The following is a 20,959-nucleotide window of genomic DNA, read 5'->3' as shown; positions in this document are numbered from 1 at the left end:
AACGTAGACTACACTAAGATACATAATTCTGTGCATCGGTTTTTGATTTCGATGAACGGTGTTGCCGTGGTTACTAAAAATAGAAATTTCTTTGAAATTCTTTCAAAATGCTACTCCTCCTACAGTTTTGGTCCAATTTCAATATTACTTGGCACACAAGTAGACTACACTAAAATACATAATTCTGTGCATCGGTTTTTGATTTCGATGAACGCTGTTGCCGTGGTTACTAAAAATAGAAATTTCTTTGAAATTCTTTCAAAATGCTACTCCTCCTACAGATTTGGTCCGATTTCAGTATAACTTGGCACACAAGTAGACTACACTAAGATACATAATTCTGTGCATCGGTTTTTGATTTCGATGAACGGTGATGCCTTGGTTACTAAAAATAGAAATTTCTGTAAAATTCTTTCAAAATGCTACTCCTCCTACAGATTTGGTCCGATTTCAGTATAACTTGGCACACAAGTAGACTACAAAGATAAATTCTGTGCATCGGTTTTTGATTTCGATAAACGGTGTTGCCGTGGTTACTAAAAATAGAAATTTCTGTGAAATTCTTTCAAAATGCTACTCCTCCTACAGTTTTGATCTGATTTTGATATAACTTGGCACACAAGTAGACTACACTAAGATACATAATTCTGTGCATCGATTTTTGATTTCAATGAACAATGTTGCCATGGTTACTAAAAATAGAAATTTCTGTGAAATTCTTTCAAAATGCTACTCCTCCTGCAGTTTTGGTCCAATTTCATTATAACTTGGCACACAAGTATATTTACATAATTCTGTGCATATCTTTCAGAGACCAGAAGAGCTTATGCGATAGTATTGCGTCCGTCGTCGTCCGTCTGTCTGTCTGTCCGTCTGTAAACAATTTTTCAAAATGCTACTCCTCCTACAGTTTTGGTCTGATTTCAATATAACTTGGCACACAAGTAGACTACACTAAGATACATAATTCTGTATATCGGTTTTTGATTTCGGTGAATGGTGTTGCCGTTGTTACTAAAAATAGAATTTTTTGTGAAAATCGTTCAAAATGCTATTCCTCCTACAGTTTAAATCTGATTTCAGTATAACTTGGCACACAAGTAGACTACACAAAGATACATAATTCTTTATATCGGTTTTTGATTTTGATGAATGGTGTTGCCGTTGTTACTAAAAATAGAATTTTTTGTGAAAATCATTCAAAATGCTACTCCTCCTACAGTTTTGGTCTGATTTCAATATAACTTGGCACACAAGTAGACTTAAGATACTAATTCTGTATATCGGGTTTTGTCATTATTCCTTTTGTAAAGTTTTATATCCCAACTGCTACTTTTCTATTTCTTTATTATAAGTACAAACCAGTAGAGCTTCAGTCTCAACAGAGACTTCTGGTTTGTAACGCAGTCTAAGGCTACATGACAAAACATTGGAAACATGAATTTCAGCAACATATTTTCGCAGATTTATCTTATGGCAGAATGGTTTATTAACTCGTTTTCTATCTTATCACAGGTTAAAGAGTATTGAAAGTTTGCATTTACAAAACTCTATGTGAAAATTTATTCCATAATAATGTCAAAAACGTATACTGGTTGACAGGCGAATGAAAAAATATATTTTAAAATGCAAAATGTATTCATTTTATCGAATATTCGAATATATCCTGTCTTCTCTTGTCGAATATTCTAATATCAATTATTGAATTTTGACATCCCTACTTTAAACTGAATAATTAATTGACAGCAAATTACCAAAATTTGTTATATTGATTAAATATATACCTAGATTTAACTATCATTGTATGAAAATTATCCATTTTATTTGTTTTGGTTTAAAAATCAGCGTACGGTTCATCAACTGAAAAATGCAAGAGTTGCTGTTATTTGTTTAGTTTATTCTGCCCTTTGTTTTGAAAAGTTCGGTAGGTGGCAACACCTCTATCCTCTGTTTTTAGAGGATAAAATCAATCCTCCAAAAACAGAGGCCGTCTAGACCTGATAAACCGAGGCCCCGTGTCGCAGTAGGTTTTGGCATAAAAAAGATCCCTCACTGCTTAATGACCCTGAGTGCCGCGGTATAGGACGAAATTTGCAGGTTTTCCCCGACTTGTGGAGGCGTCTCCATATGAGTGAACAATTCTCGAGGGACGTTAAAGAACAAAAAAAAAGTCAAGGTAGAAAAATATTGGGTTGGTATAGAAAGGTGAGAATTTTTTAACTATAAAATTTTACCATCAATGCTGAATAAATCTAATGAAAATGTTTGACGGAATTAATTTAATTTCTTTTTCTGGCGCTAAAAATAGTTCTTAGGCCATTCTCGCCATTCGGTTCGTAGAGGGTAAGCCTTTAACTTCAATGATTTTAATCGCCTCATGGGTACATATGAAATTCTTATTGATGTAGTCTGCATTCTTTTTGCATTCTGAACTTTTTAGGCGGGGCGGGGGGGGTGATTGATAACAATGTTGTTTTACTTCCCGTTCGAGATTAAAAAAAAATTATATAGAGTTGTCACCATATACCAGTTAGACGCTTCAAGTTTAATACCTAAGGCTTTAACGTGCCAACGTCTTCCGTGACACGGGGCTTCGGTTTTTAGAGTTCACTTCAATGTGTTAAGTGCTTTGCAAAGGAAAAGTTGCTAACAAATTTTTTTCGACTAACGCTAGTCGTGGCATGATTCGAACTTACGATCATGGAGTCGGAAAAGACTCATGCATTAACTTAAGGAAAATATTTTCGTATTTGCAAGTTCTATGGTCGAAATAAATAATGATATTGTCAGCAAATAAAATCTACCATAAAGTCAAATTTTAACTGACATTTTTCTTGCAAATTCTAAAGCCATTATTAGGAAACTGAATTTTCTACGGATATTCTGCTTGTCCGATCATGAAAAAGACACACGATACCGGTCAACAGGGAATGCTTATTCCTCCATGGCACCTGATCCCACTTAAAATATCAGTGGTCCATGGTGGCGTTGCTCTTATACATGTACGTTTGAGCTTGATTACTATTCGTTATATCCATATTTCATAGATATATACTTGACTGTATATATCATTGAGCAAAATAAAAAAAAAATAATTTTAAATAATGCATTCATCAATTTGATATCGATAAAACCCCCCCCCCCCAAAAAAAAATAACAAAATTAATTATACATGTATTATATTAAATTCTACATCACAAATTCAAAACTGTCTTATTATAATGGAATTGATAAAGTGAACAAAGATTAATCAAACTAAAAAAACCTAGAAACAATTTGGACCCTATTTAAAAGTTTTAGGTAAAACAAAATTATGGATCACTGGAAATTCCAAAGTCGGGAATCCAGCTGTCTAGAAGGACCGACCATCCCCCGGTCGACAAACCACAACCGCCATGAGCCGCCTGTATCTGGATCACATGGAAAAAATAATTAGCAGTAAAATTAAGTTTAAAAACAAGAACCTTATAATCAGTATGATACATGTCAGTTAGAATGCTACCTGATGGTAGGTTGGAGATTCAGGTAATTGTGGTGATACCCACACTTTCAATTTTTATGCCCCGTAAACGAAGTTTCGGGGGTATATAGTTTTTGTCGTGTCCGTCTGTCTGTCTGTTTGTCCACAAAAACTTTAACCTTGCCCATAACTTTTGTTTAGTGGAGCCATGACTTTTGTTGAGAGAACTTTCATTGGATACCAACAACCTAAACCCTTTGACCTTGACCTTGTAGATTTCCGTACCTGTGGAAAAAACTTTAACATTAGCCTTCATTGGATACCAAGCATTTTGACCCTTTGACCTTGACCTTTGAGTTTGACCTACTTTAAAAAAACAAATGTTGATCATAACTTTTAAAGGGTTAGGGCTAGTCTTTTATACTTTACATATTTAATCCTTGTGACAAGACCTTTTATTTGATAACAAGAACTTTGACCCTTTGACCTTGACCTTGGAGTTTGACGTACTTTTAAAAGAAATTAACCTTGGCCATAACTTCTGAACGGTTAGGAATGGGGCTTCCATACTCTACATAAGTATTCTATGTGGAAAGACCTTTCATTGGATACCAATTACCTTGTCCTTTTGACCTAAACCTTGGAGATATTTGTACTTATTGAAAAAACATTAACATTGGCCTACTTTCGAATTTCACACCTTTTTTTCCAGTGAGAATACCCTACTTTTGGTACCAATTAATTAAATTTGCATTTAAGAAAAGTTTAATCTTTGCTATGTTGCCATACCGGGGCATCAGTGTTCCACAAACACATCTTGTTTGCAAATGCTTAAATGACAGTTTAGATATTCATCTTTTCCCTATTTAAGAAAGTAATGCTCATTTTAAAGGTATACGAGGGCTGTTCTATAAATAATGTACTGACCTGTATGACATGCACTATACATGTAGGAATCAGGTGTCATTAAGCTTGACTTTCTCTTATGATTGAACTTTGATGAATTGATAACAGTTTATTTGACCATTTTCTATTACATGGTTTCACTGTGAGTACTGGAAAACAAGGGCTTTTCGAGACACTGCATTAAAAATGAAAATGGTAAAGAATCAGTATACTAGAGTGAAATTAAGCGCTCCATTAAAGCTGTCAGTTGTAAAACTTGTTAAGAACCCTAAAGAAATATTCACTGAAATAATGTACAGCAACCAATATTTGTTTTCTAGACACATGAGCAAGTGGATTTCAGTGAACAGAAATGATATAATGGACATCAAAAATGGGTACCGTCCTTGGCGACAAGGACTTGCATCAACCAAAGTACTTTTGCCAATATTCAACAAACTATCACCGATGATGTTTGATTGACTCTAAGACATATAGCAAATTCGATAGGCATCATTTTGGGGGTAGTTCACACAGTTTTAAAGAAACATTTGACAGTGAAAAAGCTCACTACTTAAAGGGCACCCTATGTTTTGAAAAATGGGTGAAAACGACAGCGTGTAAGAATACCTTAACAATTTTATAAAATCAGATATTGTATTTTTCCACGTTTGTCTGAAATTAAAACGGATAATATATCTTGAATTCATTGCTTTTAAGCTCAAAACAAATAAATAAATAAAATAAGATGCACTTGACAGAAATAGCAAAGGTCTGAGAAGAGCAAAGAATTGCAAGAACATGGAGACAGTGTTATATGCCATTTTCTTAAATATTAGTGGTTTTGTTGTTCAAATTCTTTTTTGGGGAAGCAGTTCAGTTTTTGGAGGAATCTAGAAAGCAAAACGTTTGCAAAAAATTGAAAACTTTTTGAGAGGAAGGAAGCATAATCAGAAATCCACTACATAATAAATTTCTTCATGACAGCGTCCAAACCCACACGCCCTGAACAATGTTCGCCAGATCTTTCACCCTATATGACTTGTTTCACTTTCCAAACCTGAAGAAAATACATTTCAGAAAGAAGAAATAAGTACAGGAAATCATAGGATTTGCCATATTCCAATATACGATGGGCCATACTCAAAAATTTGTTCTAAAAAACAAGATGTGTTTGTGAAACACTTTGCGCCCGGCGGCAGCAAAGTCACAAAAAACTATTTTTAGCATATAGGTCACAGTCAAGGTCACAAGGTCATTGATATCAGTGTTATTTGAAAGAACTTTAGTAGTGGAGTATGCATACCAAATATGAAGTCTATATCTCCTATGGTTCAAAATTTATGGCAAAAGTTCGAAAATAGCTATTTTTAGCATTAAGGTCACAGTCAACATCACAAGGTCAATGACTTTGGTTTCATTTGTATAAGCTTTATTAGTGAAGTATGCACACCAAATATGAAGTCTTCATCTCCTATGCTTCAAAAGTTAAAGCAAAAGTTTGAAAAAGCTATTTTTAGCATGTAGGTCACAGTCAAGGTCACAAGGTCATTGACCTTGGTGTCTTTTGAAAGAACTTCGTTAGTGAAGTATGCATACAAGCATGAAGTCTCTATATCTCAAGGTTCAAAAGTTAAGGCGAAGGTTAAAGTTTTCAGCAGACAGACAAACAGATAAACAGACAAACAGACAAAAAGACAAGATAAAACAATATACGCCTCGGATCTATCGATCCGGGCGCATAAAAATCAGAAATTGGATAAAAATGTCACGGACATGTGTTTTAATTAAAAGAGAATATTTAAGTGAAATCATTAAGACCAAATCATTGAAAAGTGTTTTTGTTTCTTTCTGAGCACTGAAGACATTTATTTATTAACAGCCCTCGTATATTGTTCGTTTGTCGTTAAGTGCAGTCAGCCTTAAATCAACACGGTCGTTATTTTTAAAATTATGAGTATCACGCTGCTTTGATTACGAAAACTTTTTTTCATCCATTCAGTTTGGTGCTTTAATACAAATTTAATTTTGTTGCAAATATTCAAATCGCTATATAGACGAATCTTAAAGCCAGACAGTTGCGTGTTAGGTATGTTTCTTGTACATTGGTATTGCTCTTAAGAGGACAAAGTTTTTCGACAATAATTAAGTCTTAATACAATGTATATTACTATGATTAATAATTAAAATATCAATAAGTTTACTATTTATTTTTTTTAGGTCAACGGACAAGCAAACAGTAGGATGGCAAATGAGGTTACCATTCAGGATATCAAGAAAGCTTATGAAACTATTTCCCCGTATGTTCATACGACCCCCGTCTTCACCAGCTCAACTCTAGACAATCTTGTTGGAAGAAAAGTGTTTTTCAAAGCTGAGAATTTGCAGAAAACAGGTTCATTCAAAGCCAGAGGAGCACTAAATGCGGTAATTGTTTATAGAAATGTATACTTGAAGGTTGTAAGGATCCTTTATTCTCTATCTATTTGTTTTATTACTACTTCCTGATGGAGACTTGAATTCAATGATACATGTATTTCAGGTGCAGTCACTAAAGACCAACAACCCGTGTGTTAAGGGCGTTGTAAGTTTTGTTTTCTTTTAAATATTTAACACTCAAATTGAATGATATTTAGCCATACTAATTAAAATACGATTATTTCACACCGTCTGGTTAAGATCTTGAAATTTGAGATCATTAGCACAGCCATCCATAAAATAACATCGTTCAGAGAATAGAAATTATTTACATGGATATAACAAATTTAATTTGAAGGTCACTCACAGCAGTGGAAACCATGGGGAAGCTTTGGCGTGGGCCTCCAAAATCGCCCAAGTGGACTGCACTGTAGTTGTTACACAAGATACCCCGAAAACAAAGTGTCGAGCCATTAAAAGCTATGGGGCTGATCTTGTGTTTTGTCAGTCTTCCCCTTCGGCAAGGTAAGAAACATCTTTCAATTAAAAATTTAAACATTTATTGATTTTTTTTTTCAGTGTAAATATATTTAACATTTGTTTATTGTATCGAAACAGGATCTAGAGTCGTAGAGAGATGAATTTTTATAATCAGAATAGATTCAAGTTTATTCAAATAAAGAACTAAAGGACCACGCCTTCTTCCAAGGAAAGATAGTTATAAATAAGTGGAGAAATAATGGAATGTGTTAATCTTATTCTCAAAAACCACCGGTCCAGTAAAAATGACACTGCAGTGAGTCGTCATCATGTAGTGTAGATTCAGGCTTCTACAAATCAGGTGGGTTTGGTCGAAAATGACAATCAAAATTTTACACAGGAATATATAGGGAAATCTTTAAATATCTTCCTCTTAAGAACAACAAAGTCATATGATAAGGAATCATCTTAAGGTAGTGAAGATTCAAGCATATGCAATTCATGACCCAGGGCTAGAGTAAGGTTTCAATGGACTATCAAAGTTTTACATAGAAATATATAGAAAACAATTTTTTTTTCTGCAGAATAGCAAAGCCATAATTGGTCATATTTATAAGGAAACATCCTCAGGTGGTGAAGATTCAGATTTATTCAAATCATGACCCTTGAGAGTAGGGAAGGACCACGATGATTATGAAAGTTCAAACTTTAAGAAAAAAAGTCACGGTTACTCAGTAGTCTAAGAATTATGTACTAAACATCCCTTAGTTGGTGTAAATTCAAGTTTTTTAAATCAAACTGCCAATATAAGTCGAGATCATTTACGCGCAAAATCTTTTTTAATAATGAATTGGTTTCTGCTTATTTCCTAACAAAAGTGCTCAGGTGAGCGATGAGGCCCATGGGCTTCTTGTTTATAATTATACGTCTTCTTGAAAAAAAATTAAAACAATGATAAAGATATTTACTCTTTAAAAAATGTGTTCGACTTAAAGTTTGCTGATAAAAAATCAACCATTTTATACAATTTCGACATACCTACAAATATCTGTAGCTCGTCTAAATCAAATTTACTTGCTTTTCCATTTAAATATAGTAATTCAGAATTCCATGGTGGATACACAAATTAACACCCCCCCCCCCCCCCTTCCAATAGGCAATATCCTCGATCAAAATCAGAAATTTAGTTAGGAATTTCTAGAATTTGTTTTGTTGGTATAGACTCACCTAGAAATAAAACGCGTCAAATTCTACTCGTATAGAAAAGGGTTGGATAAAGTAGGCAGAAAAATATGAGGAGGAAACAAAGACAAATTTCAGAATTCTTTGTTGATTCAATGCTCTGCTTAAATACTATATATTTGATGTTTTATCAAACAGAACAGAAACATGTAACCAAATTTCCAGCGAAAAGAACTACCCATATATTCCTTCATCTGATCACTATGATATCATTGCAGGACAGGTACGTACATGTATCACAACCCTTCTGTTACAATTAAATGTACGACACCAATATATAGCAATGACAAATACTTCTTAGTTTAAAGCGTACACATTACATGCACACCTTTCATATGAATTTATTTAGCTCCTGAAATGGAGAGGTTATTCTGAAGATATACCGGTATGGCATGCTTGGAATTAAAAAATAATCTAGATTTATGTCGACTTTTCAATTATCTGTTTCTTTAAGTAGAGTTGTTTTGCCTTCCTAGATTTTCCTCAATCTAAATCTATCATTTCTTACTGTACGAACTGTAAGAAATATGTGACAAATATTTGACTAAGTTCAGAAACATTTCTTACAAACGGTGATGTTTAAAACGATTACCTAATTTCTTTGATATGTTTTCATTTGATAATTAATTATTTACAGGAAAGATTTTTTTTCTGACGAGTAATGTTATAATTCTATATATGATAATTAATAATACATATAAATTAGTTCTTGTCCGGATACACGTGTAAATCATGAAATTTGTCCAATGGTGAGTAACACGTGTTCGATGAGTACTTTACATAATTATTTAACTTAAAAGTTAGTACTATAATTTAAAACACTCTTTTGGCATTTTGAAAAGAAAACTAAATAGGACTAAGTATTATCACATGTATCCTAAAATCTTCGAGCAGAATTTTTTATATTGAAGGAAATTGATTTATTTTGAAGGGTACAATAGCTGTAGAGTTCTTGAAGCAGGTGCCAGAATTGGATGCCATTTTGGTTCCTGTTAGTGGTGGAGGAATGGCCTCAGGGATTGCCATAGCAGCTAAAGCCATTAAACCAGATATTAAAGGTTAGCTTAAAATAGTAACCTATTACCCAGAACTTCATTTGCAAAAAATTAGCTGATACATGTACATAACAATTTACTCATCAACACGCGCGCTATATATTGTTCTAGCTTAGAATATGAGATACACATGTTAATAACTATCTTAACACTTTGTGAATGAACCACTTATATCTTATATTTATCAGTAGGAAGTCTTGATGTCCTTTATGAATGTTTATAGTAAAGCTCATGTACACACTTTCTTTTTTCTACAGTGTTTTTAGTTGAACCCGAGGGGAAAATGTGCGAAATATGCCTCCAAACAGGTACTAAATAACGGTCATTGTTTATGGTTCTTTCCTTGCATTTAATTGAACGTGATTTTGATATTATATATTTTTTTTACTTTAATTGTTGGTAACTACACGATTACATAAATGTACATAGTTTTTTTTAATTTTTTTCAAAAGGATCATTTTCATCCAAATGAAGGAACTATTGGGAGGTTTAATTTTATTCAGACTGAATTAGTCCAAAAACGTATGAAGACAAACATGAACATGTATGCCTCTAGAGTATTACTTTTTTATATATATTGTGTTGCTTGCGTTGTATTATATAAATGTAGCTTTTGTTTATCAGACATCAGAATTAATTTAACAACATTTAGTACTTAATTTCTAGGAAAACGACTCTGGCCCAACCCTCCTCAATTTCTAAATACAATAGCAGACGGATTAAAATTGCAACAACTAGGGAAGTTAACATGGCCCATTATTCTAGATCTCGCAGAAAAGGAAGTATTCTCAGTGGTATGGCTTGATTATTTTCACAAAATTTCTAAAGTAATTTTTTCATAAAGAAAATATGTTTCTTTGATAATAAAGACCAACTTTCAATGTATAATGGAAAGTTGGTCTTTATATAAAGACCAACTTTCAAAGTATAATGGCCCCGTGGGGATCCAGGTTAGAATAGGTCCTCAGTACAATCTTGCTTGTCGTAAAAGGCGACTAAATGGGGCGGTCCTTCGGATGAGACCGTCTAAACCGAGGCCCCGTGTCACAGCAGGTGTGGCACGATAAAGATCCCTCCCTGCTTAAAGGCCGTAAGTGCCGAGCATAGGCTTAAATTTGCAGCCCTTCACCGGCAATGGTGACGTCTCCATATCAGTGAAATATTCTGGAGAGGGACGTTAAACAGTAAACAATCAATCAATCAATGTATAATGACTACATATGTATGACATTTTCTTAAAAATTCTGACAAATGACTACATAATTATGTATGACATTTTCTTAAAAATTCTGACAAAGACGATCAAATTGAAGACCTCGAAATGGCATTTTATTTGTGTAACAATGCTAACTTAAGATACTGAGCTTGTAGAGTAAACACCAATTTTGTTTTTTTTTTAATTAAGTATGTATATGTACCTTGAATATTTATCAATTGTTTTTATCTTAGACTGACGAAGACATAATAAAGGCAATGAAATTTGTTTTCGAGAGAATGAAGGTAAATATAAACAGGTGGCTCTCTTTATAATAATTTCTTCATCCTCTAGATTAAAACATATCAAAATTGGTCTTAATGGTATAAATATGGAAAATCCCAATACGAGTTTGACTTGAAAAAGAAGGAGATAAGGGTTCTTGTGCGCTTTGTTATCTATATATTTTATAATACATGTATTTTAGATGATTACTTGGAATGGATTTACAGTAAAACGTCAAATATGAACATCACTGCTTCCAGAGCAATAGGCCTATTTAGACAACATTCCGGATAAGATGATATTTTTAACAATGAGATTTACCGAAACGAAGTTTCTTTGTATCATTTTTAAAAATTAAATTCTGCAATACTTGAATTTTGTTACCCTGCTTTTAACAGTTGGTGATAGAACCGGCTGCCGGTACTGGAGTAGCCGCTGTGATGTCAGAAAGATTGGCAGCGATGGATGCCAACATGAAGAATATAGGCGTTATACTGTGTGGTGGAAATGTGGACATCGACAAGCTACCCTGGTACTGATCGAGTACAAGATACTTTGTACTAACTGCATGGTCTATTAGAAGTTTGTTTATTTGATATATATAAAAATCATATGTGCAACATCGGTGCAATTTTGCTCACACATTTTATTTTATTACATGTACGATACATTTTATTATTATACATTCATTTTACTTATGTCGGTAGTAGAGATGTTGATAGACAATTTGGACCATAAAGTATACAGTTGTTGAAGTCAATTGATATTTTCTCCACGTCCCATAGACAAAAAAGCTAGGAAATATCCGCAGTGATTTTTTATAATTTGTACATAACTTGGCAGAATTTTAGAGGAGAAATGTGGCATTTTTTCCTTTTGTTGAGAATTTTTATGTTTCTAACATCTGATTGATATTTATTTATTTTATGAAATATTTATGTATATAATTTTCATTTACAATAGCATAGTGACATACATGTAAATACAAGAAAACATTGATGTAACCATCAATTGTCGCCCGGGAAATATATAAAGTAAACAATGGAAATGACCTTTGATCATCAAACCGCTTCGATACGTGTAAAAAGGCATGCGTCTAATTGATGGAGACGATAGTCGCGAATATTTGGAAAACTTATAGTCGGATAAATGTCAAACAAAAACGATACCATTTTAAACTTCAATTCCTCGAGTAAATGTTGGCTGCATAAAATATAAATTGAAGGTAGACACATGCATCACCTATATTCAAAAATGTATTTAATTTTCAATTTTAGAATATAAAACACGAAGGGTGCATAGTACGTTTTTATGCGAGAAGTAAAATTCGATGATCTAAAAAAGGGGACCTGTCGTTTTTTCGATAGTAAATGATAAACAACTTTATATATTAAATGTGAAAAACATATCTATTTTTAGAGAATCACTTTATGGAAGTAAATATATTATGTATCTCGTAATTTATAAAGGGAAAGAACATTCTGATTAACAATCTTTTCAATGTTTAGAAAACCTTTAATTTTGAATAACTACTCCCACCCCAATCCCCATATACCAACACTTAAACTTATATGTATAGAGCAGCCCGGTCCTCCGGGCTGCAATAATAATGTATCGGTTATTTCCCTTTGCCTTACATTTTAACTATATTAGACAATAAAACATATCTGTGATAGTCATTTAAGGACATTTTATATTAAAATGAAAATCGTATTCCTGGTGCATAATACTCTGATATATGTATATATGTTAGACATTTTTATCTTTTAGATAATAAAACTTCTTTACAAAAAAAGTTGTGTTCTTTCTGACGACAGGTTTGCAAAATCCCATTGTGCTTGAGCTTTCAGAGTGTTTTTTTCTGTAAAAAGACTAGAAGTGTATAAGATGTTACTTAGTCTTCGCTTTTACAACTATCCTATCTTTGTAACATTTGACTGCAACCATCAAGCATTTATTGCATGCAACATCACGCGCATTAGGCAATGCCAGTTGACAGGCCATGTACATTAAATAATATGAAAATGTTTATGTACATTAAGTCAGTATGTGAGGACGAATAATTAATATATGGAAAGAAAGATATTCAAACGGGTCAGCCAAGGTGGTCGAAAGCTGCCTCAAGGAAAATCAAATAATTAAAATGGCGAAATTATTATTTATAAGGAGAAATATTAAGAAAATTTTGTTGGTAGCAGTTCCTATCCTTTTGCTGCCGATTCCAATTGCACTGCAGTCAAAGGTAGGTTTTCAAGGTCATAACTATGATTAAATATTGCTTACATATTTTTATGTTTCAAAGGTTTCATAAGCCTCCAAATTAATATTAATAATAAATAAGGGTTGTTGAAGCTTTTGATTTATGTTCATTTTATTCATGTTCAATGACGGCAATTGCAAGTAATATGCGTTTTGTTAGATGTCCTGTAGCAGTTTGAAGACTTAACAATTATTTAAGCACGGAGTCTCTTTTTTTTCTTATCTGATTAAGCAAAGTTGACGATAAAAAGTAGCATCTTTAATTGAAAGAAAAATAGCTGACCAGAAAAAGCAAACATTTAAGTCGAATTCACCACAAATGTATGAACTTTCCTTGAAACAAACCAATTTTTTATAATGAATTTAACTAGCGAAACGATTCCTAAAATTTTGAAGTATGTTCGTTTAAGCAAGGGAACTGTGCCTATGGCCTCCTGTTGATGGCGGTATTTTGGATCTCGGAGGCCCTACCGCTGGCCGTGACCGCCATGTTACCCGTATTCGTGTTTCCTTTGCTGGGGGTCAGCAAGGTCAAAACTATGACCAGTTTATACTACAATGTAAGGAAGCCCTAATGATATATTTTTACTTTTTATGAATACATAACCGCATTCTTGACAATTTATCAGCGGGACATGATCAGCCATTTAACACTTGAAAAAATAATTTTTCCTACTCTCTTCTTTTTTTAACCAAAATTTACACAAAGTTACATATTCGTTAATACCAGAAATTTATACTGCTATTGAAATACATGTATGCAATGTATATTTTACTTTTAAGCATATCACCTTTGTCTTAATCGGAGGCCTAAGTGTTGCCATTGCAGTTGAAAAGTGGAACGTACATAGGCGGATAGCACTCAAACTGCTCCTTCTCATGGGATCACAACCCAAATGGTATGGAACATAAAACTCAGATCTGACGTCCACGATTTTCTGCATAAATTATACACTACAAAAATATTCTGCACTTTAAAGGGAATTATTCTTATTGTCATAAGATTTAAAGATATACTTATATACTTTCGTAATTGGAATTGATAAATAAATTAAGGCAACAATCTTTCTCTTTTAAATTTAAAGTAAAATCAAAGATTAAGCAAAGAAATTAGGACCTCTGAAAGAGCAGTAGTTTTAAGGAAGTTTGAAGAGAATGCTACAAGTAATAACAAAGGGGAAACAACTTGTCCCCAACCTCTCTTCATTCGCCACTGAATGACCAACCGATTTCGTTCTAAATACCATTAGACAACTGTTTCGTCAATGCATCATTCAGTCTTTTTACTCCACTTTTATCATTATATTATATAATTATACATAACAAATAAAATGCAGGTTGATGTTAGGGTTTATGTTAATCACGTGTTTCCTGTCAATGTGGATGAGCAACACCGCAACAACGTCCATGATGATCCCTATAGCACAAGCAGTCCTTGTACAACTTATCAAAACCAAAAAAAGAAATACGTCATTGATGAATCAAGGTTTGTCTATTGTAATATAGCTACCTTTTTTTTTGTGAGGTTTTGTATTGAAATGTCCAAGAATTTATTTTAAAAAATTGATATAATAAGTTACTTCTATGTATTTTTAATTAATTCTAAATCTTAAAAAAATCTACTTTGCAAAACAGAAATCAAATTTCAAGAAATAACTACATATCAAAATTTTAGTCAAATGTAAATATTTTTAAAACCTGGGTTTAAGTGAAATGGAAAACTACATTTGCTTATAGAATTTGAAGTTACAGTAGACATGCCTTATAATAATGAGAAAGAGAGAGAGGAAATTCAAAATGGAACTGAAATCAACAATCTCCAAATATCCAAGAAATCCAAGTATGTTAGATGCGCTTTTTTCATTAACTAAAAGTATTTTTTTAATCAAATTTTACATGCAGTCTTAACTTCGTCAATTTTAGCGCTAGTTTAATGTCAACTTAGCACCACATTTATAGATTTTTATTTCCAATTGTATAACTAACATAAACTTTCACATTTGTAATTGTTGTTATCCTTCTTAGGAACTAATCTAACTTGTACTCCAAATTATTTATTCATTTTTGGAAATTTAAATCATCTCCAATTTTTAAAGTTTTTAAAATAATTATTTTCTTATATTTTAAATTTTCCTTAATTATGTGGTAAAATATTGTTTCTTGAATTTTATTACAAGGAATAAATTTTTGGAAGCATCGTGTTTGCTCTGTTCCTAATCTGTATTGATTTAATTGACATTTGAGCTTGATTTGTTATCTCCATTTTTAATTTCAGAATATTTTTTCTCTTTTAAAGTGACAAACTAGAGGTTGTAGAAGTTAAAAGAAAACTGGAGAATGAAGAAGACTATGAAAATTTCAATTTTGACACTCTGGATCCCGCGTCTAAGAAATTTTGCAAAGTGTTTTGTCTGTGTATCTGTTATGCAGCAAACTGTGGAGGAATCGGAACTCTAACAGGAACCGGTCCAAATCTGGTTATGAAGGGGCAGGCTGACATGTAAGGATTTTCTGATGGTATTTTAACCCCAAGAATGAATATCGAATGCTAAAATATTTCTGAAGAAACTTCCTTAATAAAATGCTTTTAACTAAATTATTGTAAATTTAGTTTAAAAATTTATCAGGTATACCATTCAATTAAATCCTCCTTTCCCACGTAAAAATGACTTTGTCCTACAAAAATTGAAAGAGAATCGAGAACAGATACATCCAAAATTGAAAAACTCGTATTCGGCACTGAGATTTTCTTGTGATCCAAGTAGTCATTTTATACTATTGTAACAGATACAACATACATTGAAATCTTCATAATAAAATTATATTTTCAACGTAAGAATGTCTTATGTTTTTTAGGATGGCAGGTGGAGAATCTGTGATAACTTTCACTTCCTGGTTTATTTTTGGGTTTCCTATAGCTGTAGTCAACTGTATCATAGCGTGGCTAGTGCTTCAGATAGCCTTCTTTGGAGTGACGTGAGAAATTTTACTTCCTTGGCGCAAGTAGCCTTTGTATAGATAAATTGTTTATATGCACTATGACCTTTACTTTTTTGTGGAGGAAAATATGATTGGTTTCTTTCAGATCACTTTTATGTACAGGCCAGAAAGACGATTCGAATACTGTTCAGGAAGCTATTAGAAAGGAATGCCAGAAGCTAGGACAAATAACGTAAGATATCAGCCTTGTAATGAAGATTGAATACAGAAAAAATTACTTGCATAAATACTAGTATCATAACAGATGTGTACACACTTTTGAAGCCCTTACTTTGTCTGGCTTGTTACTGTCCTCAATTGTTTTCTCTAGGAGGATGTGTCATAAAATATTTTATGGCCATTTACATTTAAAAATCAAACAGATCCATTTCAACACTAACCAAAGTCCTACTATACCTCAAAGGAGTAAATATTAACCTCTCAAGATTTTTCTTTTTTTTTTGTCTACAGATTCGCAGAGAAAGCAGTACTCGTCCATTTTGTTGTACTGATAATTTTATGGTTTTCTCGTAATCCAGAATTCGCTCCGGGATGGGGTTCTTTTTTCAAAGATGGGTAAGCTTTCCAGTGGTTTGTATTGTGTAGGTAGTCTTTTTTTAATTTAATCGTAATTTTGATCACTATATATATGTGATCGTATCATGCTGTACCTTTAAGGTTTGGGAGATCCAAATCCAGGTGTAAATACAAATTGGAAAGAAACAAAAGATCTCCAAATTTGCATGTCATACCTTTCTGATTTTTTTTTTTTTTTTTTTTTTTTCTTTTCTTTTTTTTTTTTTTTTTTTTTTTTTATAAATTACATAAGTACATGTACATATACATTCATTCTTAGCTTTGTATTCTGGTTGCAAAATAACGAAACTTCAGGAAACAATATGTTTAAAATTTTCATTCTGGGCATTTGAAAGGCGTAAATGTAGTCCTCTTACTACATATATGGGAATTATTCCCATCTTAAAGTTAGAAGTAGATACGTAAGCGTTGAATGTTTTGTAGTTACCTCGGAGATTCCGTGCCAGCCATTATAGTTATGGTCAGCTTGTTCACATTTCCGAGCAGACGTATGGTCAAAGGTTTGTTTTGTTTTTACAATTTTGTAAGGATATTAACTTCCTAGATTTTTCTAAGGAAAGTATATTTTTAAACAAGAGGCCCATGGGCCTTATAGGTCACCTGAGCATCATGCAACAACTTTTAAATGATTGAATTTGGTTCATGTTTTAAGCTAGATGCTATGGCATTCACAATTCTGAAAGAGGCACCATTGCTAATCATAATTATACACTTAGCAATTGTTTAGTTTGTTTACTTAATATGGATAAGCAGGGTAGGGGAACAAAAAAGTATGTCAACTAATCAGTAATATTCAGCAATAATCAGGAGTGCTCCTACCACACATGAACCCCTGACCCTAGGTCTACACATTGCACAATTTTTGAAAAGGCACACTTGCTTATCAAAAATGTTTGATAAATACCAAGGAGCAGATTTCAAACAATTCATTTTCAGTATATAAGTAGAGCCCCCCCCCCCCTCCCCATTTTGGTATCTCTAACCCAGGGGCCTTGAAATTCACAATTCTGGAAGAAGAGCCCATCGCATCATAACTGTGTTAATAGTTCATTCTGCTTAATACCCAGGAGTAGAGAAAAAGATTTTCGTAGATGTAATGTATTTTCACCATATAATCATTATATACCACATCCTAACACCATAACCCCTGACCCTGGGGCCATAAAATTCACAATTTTGGCAGAAGCATTCTTGCTCATCATAATTATGTCCTTAATTAGATTATTTAATACTCAGAAGCAGAGAAGAAGATTTTCAAAGATTTAATGCATTTTCACTATATAATCAATTGAGCCCCGCCCTAACACCAGAGCCCCTGACCCTGGGGCCCTGAATTTCACAATTTTGGTAGAGGCACTCTTGCTCATCATAATCATGTACTTACTAGTTAGTTTATCAAATACTCAGGAACAGAGAAGAAGATTTTCAAAAATTTAATGCATTTTCACTATATAATCAATAGAGCCCGCCCTAACACCAGAACCCCTGACCCTGGGGCCATGAATTTCACAATTTTGGTAGAGGCACTCTTGCTCATCATAACTATGAACTTAATTAGTTTATTTAATACCCAGGAGCAGAGAAGAAGATTTTCAAAGAATTAATGCATTTTCACTATATAATCAATAGGGCCCCGCCCTAACAACATAACCCCTGACCCTGGGGTCATAAAATTCACAATTTTGGTAGAGGCACTCTTGCTCATCATAACTATGAACTTAATCAGTTTATTTAATACCCAGGAGCAGAGAAGAAGATTTTCAAAGAATTAATGCATTTTCACTATATAATCAATAGAGCCCCGCCCTAACACCAGAACCCCTGACCCTGGGGCCATGAATTTCACAATTTTGGTAGAGGACTCAATGCTGATTACAGGACTCAATGCTGATTACAATCATACCAACAGTTTGACTGCTTGATGTCTGGGAGTAAAGAAGAAGATTTTTAAAGATTGCACTAATTTTAGTGGTTTTTGCCCCACCCCCCAGGCCCCAGGGGGCCAGGGACCACGAAATTCACAATCTTTGTTCCCCTTCACCCATAGATGCTATATGCCAAAATTGGTTGAAATTGTTTCAGTGGTTGCAGAGAAGAAGCTGAAAATGTTTAAATGTTAACGCACGACGCACAACGCACGACGGACGACGACGGACAAAAACAGATAGCAATATGACCTAAAAATGTTTTTCTTTTTGTAAACCTCCTCTTAAAAAAGACCATTTTTCTTAAAATCTTTTAATCGTCAATATCGGTTAAAGCATTAAGGCCATTCCAAGTTTTTTCTATGTTTAGCGTCCACCCATCTTTCAAAAACCTACCTACCTATTCGCAAAAAACACACAAGCCAAAACACAAACACAGGCTTAAAAGTCATTAAAATGACGCCCTTCAGATGATTTGATCTAAATAAACTGCTTTAGTAGAAGAAATATATATATATATATACATATATATATATATATATATATATATATATATATATATATATATATATATATATATATATATATATATATATTCTTAAGCAAACACAAGGGATTAAATGCTTTAAATTCACCCAGTATAACTTACTGTACAGAATTATTTGGAGAAATTGACAAATTCAAAAATTTCGACTTAGTTAATCAATTTCAGGACTCCTGATGTTGTGTTTTTTTTCTTATGTGGGGTGTCAAAAACCAAGGCGCACGCGGACGCTAAACATATAAAAAATTTGGAATGGCCTAAGTTAATGATATACAATTACAACAGTCACCACATAAGATTTTTAGTAACTTGCAGATGATCCAATGGATAACGTCAAGGAAATCCCGCCATTATTAGACTGGAAAACTGTCTCAGCGCGCATGCCTTGGAACGTTGCACTTCTGTTAGGTGGCGGATTTGCTCTAGCAAAAGCCTGCACAGTAAGAGAAAAAATAATACGGCCTTGTTTTCTCAAATAAATATAGACATTGTAATGTCAATCAATCAATATTGTTGAGAAAAATATCGTGAACCTTTTGTTACTGTAAAAGAGAGAATTAATTTTGAGAATGATAAACTATAGGCGAAATATCGAAAATTTAGGGAATTAAATAGGTTTTTATATTTTTAATATCTGCTGTTTTTACTCTTATTTTGAGTATTGATTTCTTGATATAAATTCTTTTTAAAGGATGCAATATATATTTATATTAACAACACAATCTTCATTCTTATCTTACAGGAGTCCGGATTATCTGTTTGGCTGGCCAGTCAGATGTCTGCGTTTAGAGACATTGATTCCTGGTCAATGATTTTTGTCATCTGTTTAATAGCCTCGTTTGCTACGGAAGTCACAAGTAACACCGCCATCTGCACACTGCTTCTTCCTATCCTGGCAGAACTCGTATGTCTTAAAGATTAACAAAAATATTTTATCCCCCATTTTTTGAAAATTTAACGGAGAAAAGAAATATGTTTTATGCGGATTATAATTTATTTTTTTATTTTTGTCCCGATTTCAAAACTTTCCGTTTATTATTTGAATTTTGTGTTGTAGGCCATAGGAATGCATTTAAACCCCATATACATTATGTTACCAGCTACAATATCAACATCTTTCGCCTATATGTTGCCAGTTGCCACACCCCCAAACACCATTGCCTTTTCCTATGGTTATCTAAAAGTGATTGATATGGTAGGGTTATTATTGGGGGTACTTCTCTTGACTTGATTTTCACTTTTGCAATATTGTTGAGCATCTTTTTAATTATACACAAGTTACCATAAATTGCAATGCTTTCCGAATCCTGAATTGTTCAACGACCTAAAATGTAGTTAAAATATTATTTATTATTATTTAAAAACGATCTACTTTACAGGTCAAAATTGGATTCATATTAAATCTGCTTTGTGTTGGCGTTGTGACTATAGCCATAAATACCTATGGCATTACGTTCTTTCAACTGGACGAGTTTCCGGAATGGGCTGACAAATTCCTGAAGACGTCAACTGAAATGAACTCTTTAAAAGATAATACGACCATTGTCTATACAGACGGGGTCATTTATAACTTCTCTCTTCCTTTACCATAAAGAAAATAAATAAAATGCGATTTATTTACAATACGAAATTTTA

At 33.1% G+C, this 20,959-nt stretch overlaps 2 protein-coding genes across 2 annotated transcripts; both read left to right on the top strand.

The window, feature by feature from the left end:
* Positions 1–6,568: 6,568 nt before the first annotated feature.
* Positions 6,569–11,923, top strand: LOC134282643 (serine racemase-like). The gene is made up of 9 exons (XM_062765040.1): positions 6,569–6,772; positions 6,888–6,929; positions 7,122–7,288; positions 8,624–8,708; positions 9,417–9,543; positions 9,798–9,848; positions 10,207–10,334; positions 10,990–11,040; positions 11,419–11,923. The coding sequence occupies exons 1-9, from the start codon at positions 6,590–6,592 to the stop codon at positions 11,557–11,559; spliced, it is 975 nt and encodes a 324-aa protein (XP_062621024.1). The 5' UTR covers positions 6,569–6,589; the 3' UTR covers positions 11,560–11,923.
* A 1,174-nt stretch (positions 11,924–13,097) lies between these two features.
* LOC134282690 (solute carrier family 13 member 2-like) lies at positions 13,098–20,954 on the top strand. Its single transcript, XM_062765097.1, has 14 exons — positions 13,098–13,262; positions 13,690–13,839; positions 14,063–14,178; positions 14,617–14,765; positions 15,017–15,119; positions 15,576–15,779; positions 16,136–16,255; positions 16,365–16,451; positions 16,730–16,834; positions 17,279–17,355; positions 19,640–19,764; positions 20,067–20,228; positions 20,382–20,519; positions 20,704–20,954. Exons 1-14 carry the CDS (start codon positions 13,164–13,166, stop codon positions 20,914–20,916), a joined length of 1,848 nt encoding a protein of 615 aa, XP_062621081.1. The 5' UTR covers positions 13,098–13,163; the 3' UTR covers positions 20,917–20,954.
* Positions 20,955–20,959: the final 5 nt, after the last annotated feature.

Source organism: Saccostrea cucullata, unplaced genomic scaffold (assembly GCF_032062105.1).
Source record: "Saccostrea cucullata isolate Sc308-1 unplaced genomic scaffold, CSIRO_AGI_Scuc_v1 ctg183, whole genome shotgun sequence".
NCBI lineage: Eukaryota > Metazoa > Mollusca > Bivalvia > Ostreida > Ostreidae > Saccostrea > Saccostrea cuccullata.
Note: the sequence above shows the minus strand (reverse complement) of the source record. Positions and strands in the feature narration are given on the sequence as shown.